We start from the raw sequence: 16,416 nt of genomic DNA on the forward strand, positions 1-16,416 counted from the left end.
GAAGCGGCTCCCCACCGCTCTCCCCCCACCCGTGTAAACAGGATCCTGTGCTGTGTCTCCGCCAGAGCCCTGCCTGTGTTTTCCCGTTCCCCCTACTTCCACCTCCCTCCCCTACGGAGTTTATAACCTCCTGTGAAATGCCTTTATTTACAAATTGGCATCCTATTATAATCTGAAATTGAGACATCTTCCTGTGGAACTAGGATTGTATATTTGTCCCAGGGATAAACAATTGCTTGGGAATTTTTTTTCTTTAAGTCACTTATTTTTGGTTTATTTTTGAGCCTACGTCGTTTTAATATTTTTTAATTTGCTTTGAGCATCGCAGGGCGCTGCACCCTTTCCTTCCCAGCCTCGCTGGGAGACATGACCCCCTGCTCCTTGCTTACCTAAAAACCACGGTCCTGTCCTGGAAAGGACAAGGTTATCAGGGGTTAACGCCAGGATGACAGCACTGGAGCCTCTGGAGCAGAGCAGGCTGCCTGCCAGACTAGGAGCCTCCCGGCTCGCCTCGCACATCATCTGACCGTGGCCGACTGGGAGGAGGGAGCTGGTGCTTGGCACCGGCCCCGGGCTCTTGGCTTGGCCACCCGCTCCGGTTCCTCCAAGCCCCGTGAGGACTTCTTTTTTTTTTTTAAGGGGGTTCTCACCCTGTGGGGACCCCCCTGGGACACAGCCGGGATCCTCCTCCCAGCTCCAGGCGTTTCACCGATTAGAGTCATTCCAAAGCAAATAGAATACATTTAATAATTACTTTTAAGTGCTCTAGAGCCTCTTGAGCCTTTCCTAGATACTCTTCTACAATGTGTTTTAAAAAAGAAATGATAGCAGAGGTGCTGCCCCCATTAGATAGTTTCAATCTATACCTGTACAGCTTCATTAAACCCATTTTTCCAGACGCCAGTGGATTTTCCCAGCTGAATGGTGCCTTTGGAACAGCTGATGATAAAATGCAGGAGATTCTAGAACCAGCAAGTCTGTCATAGGGGGATAATGGTGGGAACAGTGATGGGGACCATGATGGGGTCCACCTGTGTTTTAATCCCACAGCCTGGCACTTTTTAGGGAAGAACGAGGCTAGAAAGGCGAATTTTGGAAGTTGGGTGTCAGTTCAAACTGTGCTCTGCTCGCAGTAGCTGTCCCGATGAGCGCCGGCAACTTGATCACTGGGGACATTTAAAACTCCATGGGACAAAAACACTCGTAGAGGAGCAGCCCTGGGCTGGCAGGGATGCAGGCTGCATCGTTTCCATCCCTGCTGTCTGCCAGTGGGTATCACTTACACTAAAGGAACCAGTAACATTAGCCACATGCACTTCCCCACCACGGGCATGGGGGGATGCCTGTTTCCAGCCACGGTGGCCAACACCGTAAACCTCCCTGCTGGCTTACAATGGGGTGCAGCCCGTTTTAGGGTGCCCAGGAGGAAATTGTGTATAGGGACCCTGTCCCCAGCCCTAGCTGTGCTCCAGCAGGGTGATGGGCTGGGCGGTGGGTGGGTGCCAGCCCCACTGCCGTCCCCCGCTGGCGTGAATGACCCACGCCGCAGCCTGGCCGCCTGCCTACTGTCACAAAGGAGCTTCCTTCCCAGTTTATTTTCAGCACTGGGATATTATTAACTGCTGAGGCACAGTCTCTGTTCTAACCACCCTCGCTTTTTGCCTAAATCGCTTTGTTTCGCCCGCCGTCAGCGTGCCGGGGCCGCTGGCATGGCTGTGGTGCCGCAGGGGCACCGGCTGCGTCACGGCTGCTGTTGAGGAACAGAGGGCATGGAGGAGCCTGATCCTGCACGGGGCTGAGGGCGGGCAAGGGAAGGAGCTCAGCGGCTCACAGGATTTCCGCCTGCTGTCTTTGGATTAGCCCCTGGCTTTTCTTTTTTTTTTTTTTTTTTCTATTCTTCAACTTCTCTTAATAAAAGCAACATCTTGGGTGTTGCTGTCTGCCTTTTTCTCTACAAGTTATTTTACTTTATTTTATTTCTCTTTTTTTTTTTTGTCTTTTTCCTTCCATTTTCTTTTCCTGTTTTCCCTCTTTTTTTCTTCTGTTTTCCTTCTTCTGCTTTTTTGTCTTTTTCTCCTTCTTCCGCTTCTTTTTCTCCTCCTTTTTCTCCTCCTTCTTTTTGTCCTTTTTTTATCTTCCTCTTTTCCTTCTTTTTCTTCTTTTACTTCTTCTACTTGTTTTCTTTCTTCCTCCTGTTTTCCATCTCATTGTTTCCCTTCATTTTTCCTTCTTAATGCAAGAAAAGAGCTTTTCTGGGCAAGCTTTGCAGGGATTTTCCATCCCCATCCAGGGGAGGGTGGGGGCTTGGATTCCCTGTGCACAGACCTGCTGCCACCCTTGGGGGGGTCTTTGCCCATGGGCTCAAGTCATCAGTTCCAAAAAGCTTTTTCCAGGGTGTTTTGTACTGCTGGGGATGTGGTGTTTGCTAACAGACAGCCCTTTTCTCTCCTTTCTAATTTCTTTTTTATTTTTCCCCCGTTTTTTTTTCCCTCCCCTCTTTTGGGTTTCCATTTAAATGCGTGATGATAACTTTCACCCTGTTAATTAACAGGAAACATTGGGACAAGACAGGAAATTACATCAGTCTTTTATGAGGAAAGAGCCAAGAAAAAAAATGCAAGAAAACATAGTTATTAGTGAAAGGAAAGAAAGTGCCAGGGGAGGGAAAAGAAAGAAAAGGAGAAAAAAGGAGAAAAACCACCATCTCATAGGTCCTGCTTTTCCAAGGGAGGCTGTTCCAGTACTTGATTTTACTTTTATTATGGTGAAAAATATTTGACTAGCAGGGTCACCTTTGCTTGAGTGCGACGGTCCAGCTTCCCGAGGAATTTTTTTTTTTATTTTCATGCTTTTTCTCAGCTTCCTTCCCCAAACTGTGAGGCCTAGGAAGCTCTTGGCCGGGAGACTAATTTTGGTTTGGCTGCTCAGCCCTTCAAATTGGTCCCCACCCAGTGTCATTATCTTGGTTTTAACTTGCAAGGGGAAAGAAAAAAAAAAAAACCACCCTGTAAGAGCTGGCTCAGCCCTTCTCTACCCTTTTAACCTCACTACATGAAAAACCTACTGGCTTCAGCCTCCCTGGTTGGGTTGTGCTGGCAGTGCTGAAGCACTGTGGGCTGGTGGCAGGAGGTCCTGGTGATGCCCTTGGTGATGGTCCTCTGTGTATGATGAGCTGTTCCTGGCTCTGTGGTCCTTCCTCATCCTCCCTCAGCAACCAAGTGGGATCCCTGTTGGGGCACTGGGGTTTGGTGATCCAGCTTTGGGGCTGGCTCCCATGGCTTTCCTGGCTTTTCCCTGAGCATGTGAAAAGGCAAATTTTGCCTTTTAAGTAATAATTCAGAGCTGCTCGCACTCTTAACCCTAGTTGCAAATATGTGCCTTATAGGTGTACGTAATAAGTGAGACTGCAGACGGTAAAATATAAAGCAAAATCTATTCAACCTCTATGTATAGGTTGAATATGTATGGAGATAATTTATTCTATATATAATATATAGAATTATCTGGGATATAGTCAACATACAGTGTATACATTTTATAGATATATATGTTGAATACATTCAATATATTCATTGTATATTGAATAAGTTCCATATTTGTATAGAATTCTATATAATATTTATAAAGGTTGAAGAGGTTTTGTTCATAGACCCAGAACTGCATCAGTAAGAGGTGACTTTGTGGTGGAGAAACTCAGCTGTTAGGAAGGTGGTGGAAGTTCGGACATCTGTCACTTTTGCAAGTGGTGAAGTTGGCTGTGGAGCCAGTGATTTTTGGTGATGGAAGGCTATGGGTTGAATGTATGGGTGATGAAAATTACCAGGCATCATTGCTGAGGAGGAGCCCCCACCATGGTGGGTGATGCAAAATCATACCAGTGCAGTTGAGTGTCTGTTTGCACATTGGTGTGCAAGGTGAGATTTTGAGTAGGAAAGCAGGGAAAATGGCAAAATAGTCAAGAAACTAAGCCACGAGATGAGGTCCTGCTCGCCCACGCGGGATGCCGTCAGTGACCCTGTGGCTGGGCTCTGGCAGCACCTTCCCAGGCAGAGCGGACGGAGTCAATAACTCCATAAAATCATTCTTCGAGCAGGAATCAAGTAACAGGAGTTTTATTTGGAAAAGGAGCTGGGAGCCTGAAGTTACATCACTGCATTTGAACTGATGAATTCATTTTCTTTGGAAGCCAGTCTGAGACTTTTTAGCTCATGATAAGGAACAAACCCATAAATCATAGGCAGAGGCCTGTAGTTTTCCTGTTCTTTGTCACAGCCAAGCATGGAAAATGTATCCTGGGTGTCAAGAGCATGAAGCCTTGGCTCACCTGAGAGTTGCACTGCAGTTATTTTCTGGAGAAGCTGGTGTGATGCTGGGCTTGCCAAGCCCCAGATTCCCTGGGCATTATCCCTGTGTGAGGATGCGCCTGGGTCTTAGTGATGCCTAGATCCCTTGGGTTTCATCCCCATGGGAGGATGCTGCTGGGTGTTGGTAACACCCCAGATCCCCTGAGTTTTGTGTCCATGGGATGATGCTGCTGCCTCTTGGTGACAGCCCAAATCTCCTGAGTTTTGTCCCCAGGGGAGGATCCTGCTGGGTGTGGGTGATGCCACCCCAGTCATGGCAGGTCTCCACCTGGGACATGGCTCTGCTGTTGCCACCAGCAGTGGGATGAGATGAGCCACGAGGAACTTTGGTTTTTTTTTTTTTAACCCGGGTGCTGCCGACCTGCCCCGTTTTGTAGCCCGGGGCAAACCTCTGCTGGCCTCTGTCTGCGAGAAGGGGGTGCCAGCTCCGCCGGAGCGCCGGGAGGGTTAATTACTTAATGAATATAATATTCTCTATAATTGCTACGTGTTATTAATCCAGAGCAAAGTGAGAGGCGAGGGGAGGGGTGTGTGTGCATGGCCAGGCTTGTGAACTCCTTTCCAACGCCATCCGTCCTGTCTGTCCATCCCTTGATTGCCCCCTACCCGGGCTGGGGCTGGTGCTGTCCGTGTGTCCATCCGTCCATCCCTGGGCGGTGACCGTGCCCGTACGCCAGCGTGCTCTGCTGCCTGCTCTTAGGAATAGGCGTGATTAGATTATGAAGGCAGACAGAAGTAATGATTAACTTTTTCAGTCTGCCTGCTGTCTCCAGTCTGGCGCTGGGTGTTTTTTTTTCCCCCTAAGTAGGCCCTGGCCCCGCGTTGACAGGGTATTAGGTTGTAAAGAAAGCCAGGAGGAATGAAGGCAAGGGAGGGAGGGGAAAGGGGAGGGAGGGAGCCTTTTCCATCGGATCCGGGACTGGAATTTATTGGCAGGAATGCAGTAAATGCTCCAAATGCCAGCCCAGCTAAACAGTTTTCATAATTGTTACGGAGTGGGGCACGATGAACGTGAAAAGGACTTTTGTTCCTACTCTACTTTTTCCATGGGTTTACATCCCTGCGAGGGAGATGCTGCTCTGGGAAAAGTTGCTGGGGGAAGTGGGCATTTTTATTTTTTTGGTGTGTGGAGAAATATATATTTACGTCTGTTTTCAGTCTTTAGGGGAGAATTCCAGGTCAGTGTGCTGCAGGGAGAGGTTTTTTTTCACTATTGGAATGAGAACAGCAGCGATGCTGTGTTCTGTATGTGTGCGTGTGCGTGTGTATGTAATGCAGTTGGGGGCGGGGGAAAGATCCTAACACACATCTGTGTATTAGGTATCCATTTGGAAATCCTAGACCGCTCTACTTCAGGTTTTATTAAGGTCTTAACAAGGTTTTTAACATGTAACCCACATAGCTACATGTTGCTAGTGGAGAGCCGAGGCTTCCCTGGGGGCTGTATCCCAGTTCTTCCCAGGGCACCCCCTGGGCACTGAGGGACCTTCCCTGCAACACTGAAGATTTATGTTTCATTGCAAAAGCTTTTTAAGGTCATCCTCTAAGCCCCAGCTGGCTGACTGCATTGTGGGGGGCTGTGACCCCGTGGCTGGCACGGCCCTGTGGCCTCTGGTGGCTTTGGTATCTGCGGCGTGATTTATCCCAGAAAGGTGATGGGCAGGATGCTGCCACAGGAGCCTCCAGCGCAGCCCAAGCCGGGAGAGAGATTCTTGGCAAGCTCATCCTCATGTCTGATTTGCATTGCAGTAAGCCAGGAGCCCTTTGTGTGCTGGTTTCTCTTTCTCAGAAGGTTTCTGGTTGAGATCTGGGTTGGGTATGGGTGGGGAAGAGGTGTGTCCTGGTAGCTGCTGAGACTGAGGCATGGAGGTGGTTGCTCCTCTCTGGGAGCTGGGGCTGCTACCAGCCCTGAGTCACTTGCGGCTCCCAGGGCAGCATCTCATGAGTGCTGGCTGTGTTTTCCAGATAAGTCTGTTGGCTGATTTGTTACAAAAGTGAGATTATTCCATGTTGCCCTCAAGGAAAGGGAGAAGGTTGGGTAGTGCATGGGGCAGTGTAGCACCTGCACCACCTCCTGAGACAGCAAGTCCCCACCAGCATAGAACAGCAATGGGGACACATGAAGCAAAAATAGGATTTCTGGGGTGTTTCCACACGGATCTGCATGCCCTTGTGCCTCTTTGGATGGCCTGGGAATCTTAAAACCCCCATGGATTTTGGCAGGGCTGCTCTGGAAGGGTCTCACCTCTTGCAGCATCCCTTTGTCCCACCCAACTGTCGAGTTGGAGCTTGGGGAAGGGATTCCCGTCCTACTGCTTTTTTGAAACAAGGGAAAAGTTTTCCCACACCTTTGAGGGGTGCAGAAGGAGAGGCAGATAAAGAAGGTTCTTTAAATTAAAACTTCAAAAATAATTAGGCTGACTGTATACTAAACAACAGCAAAGAGGCCCATTTACTGTAAATATTATGAATGGATTTGGCTGGCTTCTTCATCCCCACCCTTCCTCTAAGGCTTTTCTCTGAGCTGAGTCGAAATTCGGCCTTCAGACAGCACGGTACTCTATAATTTGCATGGCTGATGAGGCCTGAAGCCTGGTACGGAGGAAACTGGAGTCAGCTGGCTCCTCTAACCACTGGAGACAGGCAGACAGGCATTTTTGGTGTGTGCTTGCATATTTTCCCCCCCACCCCACCGCCTTGTAGCTCCAGCCTTGCTTGGCTTTTAAAGAGAATGGTCACAAGAAAAGGGTTCTTCTCTTCTAGAGTCGTTTTTAGCCGTGGTAATTGATTAATCACCGTAATTAGACAGTAGCAGTGACTAATAGGATGTTTATGAATCAAATTTCTGGTTTGGTGGACTCCATGAACTCGGCAGTTTCACTTGGGTTCTTTCTTTGCCGTCCTGCAATGTAGGGGACATGGATCACCCTATCTTTTTTAGTATATTTTTTAATATTTTTGGACATCACTCCTGGTCCAGCCTTGGCATCTGCCATAGTGGTGTTTGCTTTTGAGTCTCTGAAGGTCTGCAACAACACGCTTGTAGGGCTCCTTTCTTTCTCACTTTTATGTTCTTGCTGAATTAACCCTCAAAAAGGTCAGGGCTTGGTTCTAGGCTGGGGGAAGGCTGACTCAGGGCACCACCAAGCTGGGATGGGAACCTGAGGGGATGTCCTCAGGGCTGAATCATCTCTACCCACCATCTCACCTGACCTCATTTTTTGTCCTGATTTCACAAGGGGGATTCCCAGATGTGGGGAAGATGATGGCAGTTTTTTGTTGGGTCACCTGGGGACCAAGCAAAGCCCTCCCAAAATTTCAGGTCACTGTTAATACAAACCTGAACCAAAGCCCTAGAAAAATGGGGAAATACGAGACTCCTTCCCTGATGGCTTCTGCCATATTTTATCCTGCTTGACCTCATCAGACTCAATCTTAGTAAACATCAGCAAATTGAAATCTTGCGGTGAAACTTAACATTTATTTTCATGCAAGGTTGACTGATTTTGCAAGGAACAAGGAACCATTTGAGTGATTGATTGGACAACTTGCTAATAAATTAAAAAAGTAATCTTAAGGCTCTTTAGCCTGCATGACTACTGTATATGCTGAGTAATAAGAGCCGTCTAATTAGACATAGACACAAATTTATGGTCTAGCCTGTCAATCCGCGGATTAAGGACTGCATTAAATACCTACTGACACGATGGGCTGTAGTGGCTCCTAAAGAGATGTTATGGTCTATCATGTCAATAATCCACAGATTAAAGGCTCCCTAAGTAGGTGTTGACGTGACAGACTGTCTCAGCTCTTGGGGGCTCTGGTGCTGGGGAGGTGGAGTGACCCCCCGGGCCCCCTGGGTGGTGGCATCCCTGCAGTAGGTGAGGGTTTATTTCCTCTGCAAACAACAGGAGCTTTACACAGGACCGTCGTCGAAGTTAGGCTTTCAGAAACCATCCCAGCCATCAAGAGCAGGGGCTCCTGAGGAAGGTGAAGCAGTCTAGCTCTGGTATGCTGGGAGGTACAAAGGTCTGGGGCAAACACTGCTATGGGTGGACCCTCCAGGCTGCCCACAAACTTTGTTAAAGGCACAAAGCCCCTTTTCTGCAGCAGGATATATCCTTTAATGTGGATTTATCCTTTATTTGGCCTTTTTTTTCCCTTTGCTTCTACTGAATGTACCTGGAAATGTAGCTTTTAGTTATTTTTCTTTGTTTCGATTTTTTGTTTGTTTGTTTATCTTTTTGGTTTTTTGGTTTTTTTTTGTTTTGTTCTGTTCTTCCATCCTGTAAGTCACCTAAGAGACTAGAAAGGAAGTAGGATTTCCATTTTGGGTGCCTATTTTTCTTTCTTTTGATGAGGACACAGTGCTCTGTGTTCTCCTCACCTTGATGTAATGCCTTTCACTTCTGAAGCAAGGGGCCAGGGGGATGTTTTTCCTGAGATCCTACAAAATCAGCACTTGCCAATAACAGGAGGGGCAAAACTGCAACTGGAGTAGTCCTGAGGACCCTCCAGAAGAGCATTCAAAACCCCATGAAAACCTCTGGGTTTTGTGTCTCCATCTCTTGCATCTCAAAGAGGAGGAGAAGATGAGGGTCATGGCACTGTCCTGGACACACAAATGCCACTTAAGGTCAGCCAAGAGAGATTATCGGGCGTGAGATGTGCTGAGCTTGGTCTCAGCCCTGGCCCCAGCCAGACACATTGTGCTGACACCAGTCCAGCCAATTTTTTTTTTTAAGCACAAATGCCCTCTGTGTGTGCTGATGGATAAACGAGGAAGGACTGTATGGGTTCATCTGCTCCTTGGCAGTGCCCATGGCACTTATTTTCCAGCAGAAAGCTGTCTTCTAGAAAGCCAGGCAGGTTTCTCTAGAGGTTTTTGAGTCCCCCAACAGCACAAGGATGTGGAGCTGCTGGAGTGAATCCAGGAGAGGCTACCGAGATGCTCCAGGGCTGGAGCCCCTCTGCTCTGCAGCCAGCCTGGGACAGCTGGGGGTGCTCAGCTGCACAAGAGAAGGCTCCAGGGAGAGCTGAGAGCCCCTGGCAGGGCCTAAAGGGGCTCCAGAAGAGCTGCAGAGGGACTTGGGACAAGGCATGGAGGGACAGGACACAGGGAATGGCTTCCCAGTGCCAGAGGGCAGGGACAGATGGGATATTGGGAAGGAATTGCTGTCTGTGAGGGTGGGGAGGCCCTGGCACAGGGTGCCCAGAGCAGCTGTGGCTGCCCCTGGATCCCTGGCAGTGTCCAAGGCCAGGCTGGACAGGGCTTGGAGCACTCTGGGATAGTGGAAAGTGTCCCTGCCCATGGCAGGGGGTGGAACAAGAGGGTCTTTAAAGTCCCTCCCAACCCAAACCATCCTGTGATTTTTTTTTAAAATTAGAAGACTTTTGTTAGTAGTTCAGGGTAGATGTTCATATAGTGAGTATTGTGCCAGGGTTGATGTTTGTTGGGAAATCTAGACCCAGGAATGAGGGAGAGGAGGGGGTGAGATGGTGAGAAGTTTAGGAAGGTCATGAGAAGATGCCCAGGATAAAACTGCTCTTTTGAAAAATAAATGTATATGCACATATATTAGAAAAAGTGTACATATATCGTTCGGAACACTTCTAGTGTTGGATAGTTTAATTTGCCTCTAATCCTGATGTCATTGATGAAAGATCCAATTACATGCATTTAAAATCCTCATCAGGAAGGCTATTTTATTCCCATTTTCAGCAGTGAGTTGTTACCACAGATACTGCTGATAATTTTGACAGCCCTTGACGTGGTCAGCTGGGAGCAGTCCTGGCAGGTCAGATAACTCAATGTGTGCTAAACTTGCTCTTTTCTTTCAAGGCTGGTTGACTACAGGAAAACCTTTAGCTAAAAAAAAACCAGAACAAAACTGAAAGATCCCCAGCCTAGCTCCCCTCTACATTCATGAACCTGGCACTGGGACAGGGCTGAGATCTGAAGGACAACAGAGATCTAAAATAACCCCAGGACAGGAGCTATGTTGTTTTAGTTTATTATTATTGCTTTCTAAATTCAATTTTGCTAAAATGCTTTGCTTCTTTGTGAATTAAAAAAAAAAAAAAAGAACATTTTCTTCCCAAATTCCTAATAAAACTGCCGGAGCTTGGAAAGAAAAAGTATGGATGACATGCTTTCATCAACTTAAAACTCACCATGTGATGAGGAGAAAAGCCACACCAGAAATACCCCGCCAAGCAATGGGAGATATGAGTCCTTCTGCCATAGCTTGGAAAAACCAAGTGTGGGACTTGATAAATTTGGGTGTTTCTGTGGTGTGAATGGCCCGTACCCTCTGCTATCTCTTGACCTCTTTGGTTTCTGCAGCTGTCAATTTTTTGGGGTTATTACTTTGTTGGCCCAGGATTTCTGTATGGATGAAGCATTTTCAGAAGGAGCAGGATCATGCTCTGAGCCCACAGACAGCATGTGCACCCCCAGTGTGCAGAAATCCTGACTGTGGTCTTTTATTGAGCAATTTCAGGCAGGACTTGAAGTTTGTGAGGGTCAAGGCAAGTGGTGGAGAACCTCACAGCCTCTTGTGCTGATTGATGTGTTGGGAATTAGGTGGGATGATGCTTCTATGGAGGACAATGGATGCACTGGCAAAATTGGGGCCCCTCAGGAAAATCCAGGAAGGTGTAAAAAATGTGGCAAAAAAAGGAGTTTTCCAGTGGGAATGGGATATTGTGTAATGTGGTTGTGCTGGGGCATCACTGCTGATGAACCATCTGCACCAAAATTACAAAACATGTTACCCCAGGGGCTTTGGGGTACTGCCTTGATTTCTCCCCTCTATGAGGAGCTAGTGTGAATCTCTAGACCTGACTATGAGTGATCAATACAACTAATTCCCTAAATTCCTGAGGGTAAACTCACTTTATTTTCAGTTATTTCTATACTATTATTTCTTCACAATGAGCTTGCACAAGGCACCAGGGGGAGGCTGTCAGAGCCTCAAGGCAGGCTGTAATGGAAACCATGGAAAATCCTAATAACCCAGTGATAGCAGCAAATGGAGGGATCCTTAATAACGAAATAATAGCGCGGATGTTTATAGCATTAAATATTATCATTGTTTGCTGGGATATGGGAACGCTCCCAGTTTGCTGGGAGTTTTCCAGGCATTTAGAAAGGGACGTGTTTGCTCCGAGGAGCTCGTAAAAACGATGCTTTTAACTCAAAACAGGGATCCCAAAGGGTTTGCAGCTGTCTATGGGCTGTCGCACACGAGGATGTGTTGAGGAGGATGTGGCTGTGAATCTTCCTGGGATCTGGGTTTTTGTGTGAGTTTGCCGCAGGCGGAGATGGGAGCTGGATGGTGGGTGCCTGCCATGACCCCAGGTTGCACAGGGTGAACCCAGCAGGGTGTTTTTGAGCATAATACTTCTGTTTGCTTCATTTGCACAGATCCGTGATTATTGCCACCAAAAAAAGCCTTTTGGGGGAAAAAAAAAAGAAGTCTGTCACTGTAGGAAGCGTCTCTTGAGTCACATTTTCCTTCTCTCCTGCCACCTCCTCTCCTGCCTGAGTGATGCCACTGGCTTTTCCCACCCCTTTTCCTGGCAGATGCCAGAACCAGGGGGGCGGGTGGGAGCAAGGGGGCTCTGCCGGGGTCCCAAAAGCAGCAAAAAGAGGCTTTGGTGGTGGCTGGCAGGGAGGCCTGAACCTGTTTATCTGAGCTTGCCCTTGTATTCTCATGGCTTTTTGACTAGACATGCAGTCAACAGCCGAAGCCCGCAAACGGAAGAGGCTCTGGCATATTTATACTGTGTGCTGGCATCAGCTCCTTAAAAAAAACCCAAACATCCCGGATTACCTAAGATTCGTCCTTGAGGTCTGGTCACCCCATGTCATTCAAAAAGCTAGTGGGATTCATTCATGAACTTCCAGCCCTCCATAAAGGTCTGTTCATTCATCGCCAAGGCAGTTTTCTATTTTTTCTTTTTTTTTTTTCTTTTTTTTATTATTGGTAGGTTTGGGTTTTTTTTGTTTCCTTAAATGTTTTAGCAATTAAATAGCTCTCTGTAAGCAGCAGTGAGCTAGCTGTTACATGGTCTTCACTAATGCAAGCACAAATACCAGGTGAAAAAGTCCTCTTCTTCCCCCTGCCACCTCCTGAAAGGGATGCTTTTATGTTCAAATTGATAAAAACCTATGGGAATTTCAGCAGGGGTCCAATGGCTCCAAAATTCCCTCAGCTGCTTTAAAGCAAAACCCAAAATGCTCTGAATGTCATCAGCAGGCCAACAGTAAGGAGGGAGGTGGTGGGTGGCCAACAGAGTTCCCCCTTTGGATGCAGGAGCATCCTTCCTCTGGATCCAGAAGCATCCCTCCCATACTCCTCTGTCCCCCAGGCAGGTGGTGGAAGCTCCACCCTGGGGGTGTTTCTTGCCCCTCTGGATGCACTTTTGCGTGGAGGGCACCCCATTTGGGTTTGTGGGGAGGTAACCCAAACTGCCCACCCTGCCCCTCCTCAGTCCCAGGTTTCAGCAACGCATAAAGTTACCCACAGCAAAGTCTTGTGAGGCACCAAAAAAGGGAGGTGGAAGGACAAACTGGGGTGCACCTTGACAGATGCTATGCCAGGGACTACCCCAGCATGACCATAACCCCCATCCCTGGTTTAACCTGGGAATGAGGGTCCCTGTTTTGAGGCATACACAGTCAGGCCCATTTTTAGTAGCTGCCTCCAGCAACTGGAGAAGTATTTTCCTCGCTGGCATAGAAATGAGGAAATTAAAAGTGTGTGGCTGGGCGCTTTTTTTTTTTTCTTTTTTTTTTTTTTCCCTCCTCTCTTAAAAGCACAGTGCAGGGCTTGAACGAGATGGGAGGAAAATGCCTGCACTGGGAAAATGGGCTTATTAATAGCAAAAAATAGAGAGAGCAGGCAGCCAGCAAGTTGCCCTGAGGAGGGCGGGTTTAGGGGGAGGGCTGCAGGAAGAGCTTTGAGTTGCTGGGTCACCCACCATCCCGGCTCCAGGAGTTTCTCCCATAGTTCAGGGGATTATTTTGGTAGTGCTCACTAACTTGCATTCCCAGCTCGATTTTTTTTTTTTTAATACTATTATAGAGATGAATAGTTCCCAGGTCTTAACATGCCTACTGAGGCTGGAAGGAATTACCCGCTGAGCAGCGCCAGGCTGCTTGGGATCCTCCGTCAGGAAAAGGGGTTTTCTCACATTTTTTCCCTCCTCCTGTCTTGCTTTTTCCTCCTACATCATAGCCACACTGCATGGGGTAACTATGGGAAAGGGAGTTGAGAGAAGGGCTACAGCAATGAATTTCTATGTTTTTTTGCAAGTTTTTAGACTGTTTTTGTTAACACGTGTGAGATTTTTGGTTCCCTCTATCTCTTAGAGCTTCCCATGGGTTAGGGTGTCATCTGATGTCCCCATAACATCCATCACTCTGGCCCTGCAGGCAGGGAAAAGCCCCATGAACCAGAGCAGTCAAGTTCTTGTCCCCTCTGGTCCCACGGGGTGACTTTCAATGTGGTTTTCTTAGCATCACCTCATTTTTTTCAGTGTCTGTGCACAGTAGATTGTTATGCATGGAAATTAATCCATTATTTGTTGGGTGAAAATAAGGGGGTTTGGGTGTTTGGTTGCACGAGCATCTCACCTCTCCTGTTGGCACTGGAGGTGGTCCTGGTGTGGGTGAGGGTGACTGTGCCATTGGGGCTGCTGTTGTGCCTGGAGCCACTTTTGAAGGTGGACCTGGTGATTCAGGACCCATAAATCCAACTAGAACTAGGCACTGGGACAGCACGAGTGCTGCAAACCTGGAAACGCTCTTTTGGAAACGGTGCACTGTGGACATTGATGTACGTGTGGACAAGATTGTGAAGGCACGGGCAAGCAAGGTCCTGCCTGTTCTGCATTGCTTTTGGTTTGTATAAATTCCCTTGATGCTAAATCTCTCCTTTTTTTTTTTCCTGTTCTGCAGATTCTCAAGTTCTTCAGGAGCCAGGGGATAGGTCACACTGGTGTGTGGTGGCATACTGGGAAGAGAAGACACGTGTGGGTCGGCTGTACTCTGTCCAAGAGCCCTCCCTGGATATCTTCTATGATCTACCTCAGGGGAATGGTTTCTGCCTCGGACAGCTCAACTCAGACAACAAAAGCCAGCTGGTGCAGAAGGTCCGCAGCAAGATCGGCTACGGCATCCAGCTCACCAAGGAAGTGGACGGCGTGTGGGTGTACAACCGCAGCAGTTATCCCATCTTCATCAAGTCGGCCACACTGGACAACCCCGACTCCAGGACGTTGCAGGTTCACAAAGTGTTCCCAGGGTTTTCCATCAAGGCTTTTGACTACGAGAAGGCATACACCTTGCAGAGACCCAACGACCACGAGTTCACGCAGCAGCCATGGACTGGATTTACCGTGCAGATCAGCTTTGTGAAAGGCTGGGGCCAGTGCTACACGAGACAGTTCATCAGCAGTTGCCCCTGCTGGTTGGAGGTTATTTTCAACAACCGGTGACTCAAGACAGAGTGAACTCATGACATCTATACTACTTTGCTGCTATTACTTCCTTCTGAGTGCTTGCTTTTCATGCAGACTTTTTGTTTTTTTTTTTGTTTTGTTTCGTTTGTTCACCCTTCCTCGTTTTGAGAAATAGCTTACGAAAGATTTTTTTTTTGTTTGTTTTTTTGTTGTTTTTGCCTTTGGGGTATTTTGATAAATATATCTATTTTTTAAAAGTGTGAATGACCAATAACTCTCACAAGGGCGAGAGAAGGGTGCAGTGGGGATAGATCACATGAGATAATAACTTCACGCCTCTCAAAAGGATTATCCAATGGGGATCGATGGATTTGAAAGCCACTAGCTCTATGTTACAGCTCCTTTTCTTGGACAACATAACAAGGTGACTGTATTTTTGTACGCACCACCTTCCCAGTGACGGTGACACCAAGACCCCTTCCCCAGCAGTGCTAACCCCGCGTTGCCGCCGAAGGATGGTGCAAAACCTTCCCAGACAGGTCTTTTACTGACCTTTTGTGTTTCTCTTGTTGCTGGGTTCATGTCTTGTCACTGTGTTCATTGTTCCACTGCTTTTTCTATGTTTTTTATGATCGTGGATTGATGTAAGGGGAGAAAACAACAGTGGAGGGACTTCGGGCATGGCCCGTGCTTGATCATTTGAGCTGAGATTTGAAGTGACAGAATTCTAAACCTAAAAATAAATAAAAACGAAACTAAAGAAAAACAAGTGGGGAAAACAAGAGAAAAAGTGTTCACAATAGTTGGTGTGTTGTAACCTGCTTAGATCAGGTTATCCAGGTACCATCTTATCTGGAAATGCAGTTGTGCTTTCATTTCTTCTTGAATTCATACACGAGTATGATACTTTTACACTGTTCTTAGCTCAATGAGCATGTTTAGACCTTAACATAAGCTATTTTTCTAAATATAAAGGTTTAATTGAACAAGAGAGCATTCTTCTTGGAACTTTAGCATTGTAGTGCTTTGGAAAAACACCCACAAAAAAGAAAGGACTCCTTAAAAAACCCTGAGATTTATTAAAGAAAAAAATGTATTTTATGTTATATATAAATATATTATTACTTGTAAATATAAAGACGTTTTATAAGCATCATTATTTATGTATTGTGCAATGTGTATAAACAAGAAAAAAAGTAAGAAAGATGCACTTTGCTTTAATATAAATGCAGATAACAAATGCCAAATTAAAAAAAAAAAAAAAAAGAGAACACAAGATTGGTGTTTTTTCTATGGGTGTTATCATCCAGCTGAATGTTTCTTTTTCTAAAGGAGTCTATGTTCCATTAAAAAATAAAAATGTACACTTGATCCCAAACTGTGCCAAGTGGCTTTTTTTGTGGTGTGGACGAGGTGGACTGGAGAGATGCTGCTCTGAGTGAGTGCTGTGTGGGGTCAGTGGTGGGAGCACCCCCCCAGTTTTGTGTGGGGCCTCTCTGGGGTGGGTAACACCTGGGTGGTATCATCCTGAGCCTTGGGCTCTGTTGGCCTGGTTCGGTGCACACGGCTTTCGGGTCCCCAG

The 16,416-nt window shown here is 47.0% G+C and overlaps 1 protein-coding gene across 6 annotated transcripts in view; it reads left to right on the forward strand.

The window, feature by feature from the left end:
* The window catches only part of SMAD7 (SMAD family member 7), a 36,994-nt gene extending 20,788 nt beyond the window's left edge, over nucleotides 1–16,206 (forward strand). For all 6 annotated transcript variants that reach the window (XM_069001211.1, XM_069001216.1, XM_069001215.1 and 3 more), the window contains one exon: nucleotides 14,332–16,206. In XM_069001211.1, coding sequence (XP_068857312.1) covers nucleotides 14,332–14,870 — 539 coding nt within the window. In that variant the 3' untranslated portion in view covers nucleotides 14,871–16,206. The remainder of the gene's footprint in view (nucleotides 1–14,331) is intronic.
* Nucleotides 16,207–16,416: the final 210 nt, after the last annotated feature.

This window comes from Aphelocoma coerulescens (genome assembly GCF_041296385.1).
Source record: "Aphelocoma coerulescens isolate FSJ_1873_10779 chromosome Z unlocalized genomic scaffold, UR_Acoe_1.0 ChrZ, whole genome shotgun sequence".
In the NCBI taxonomy this organism is placed as follows: domain Eukaryota; kingdom Metazoa; phylum Chordata; class Aves; order Passeriformes; family Corvidae; genus Aphelocoma; species Aphelocoma coerulescens.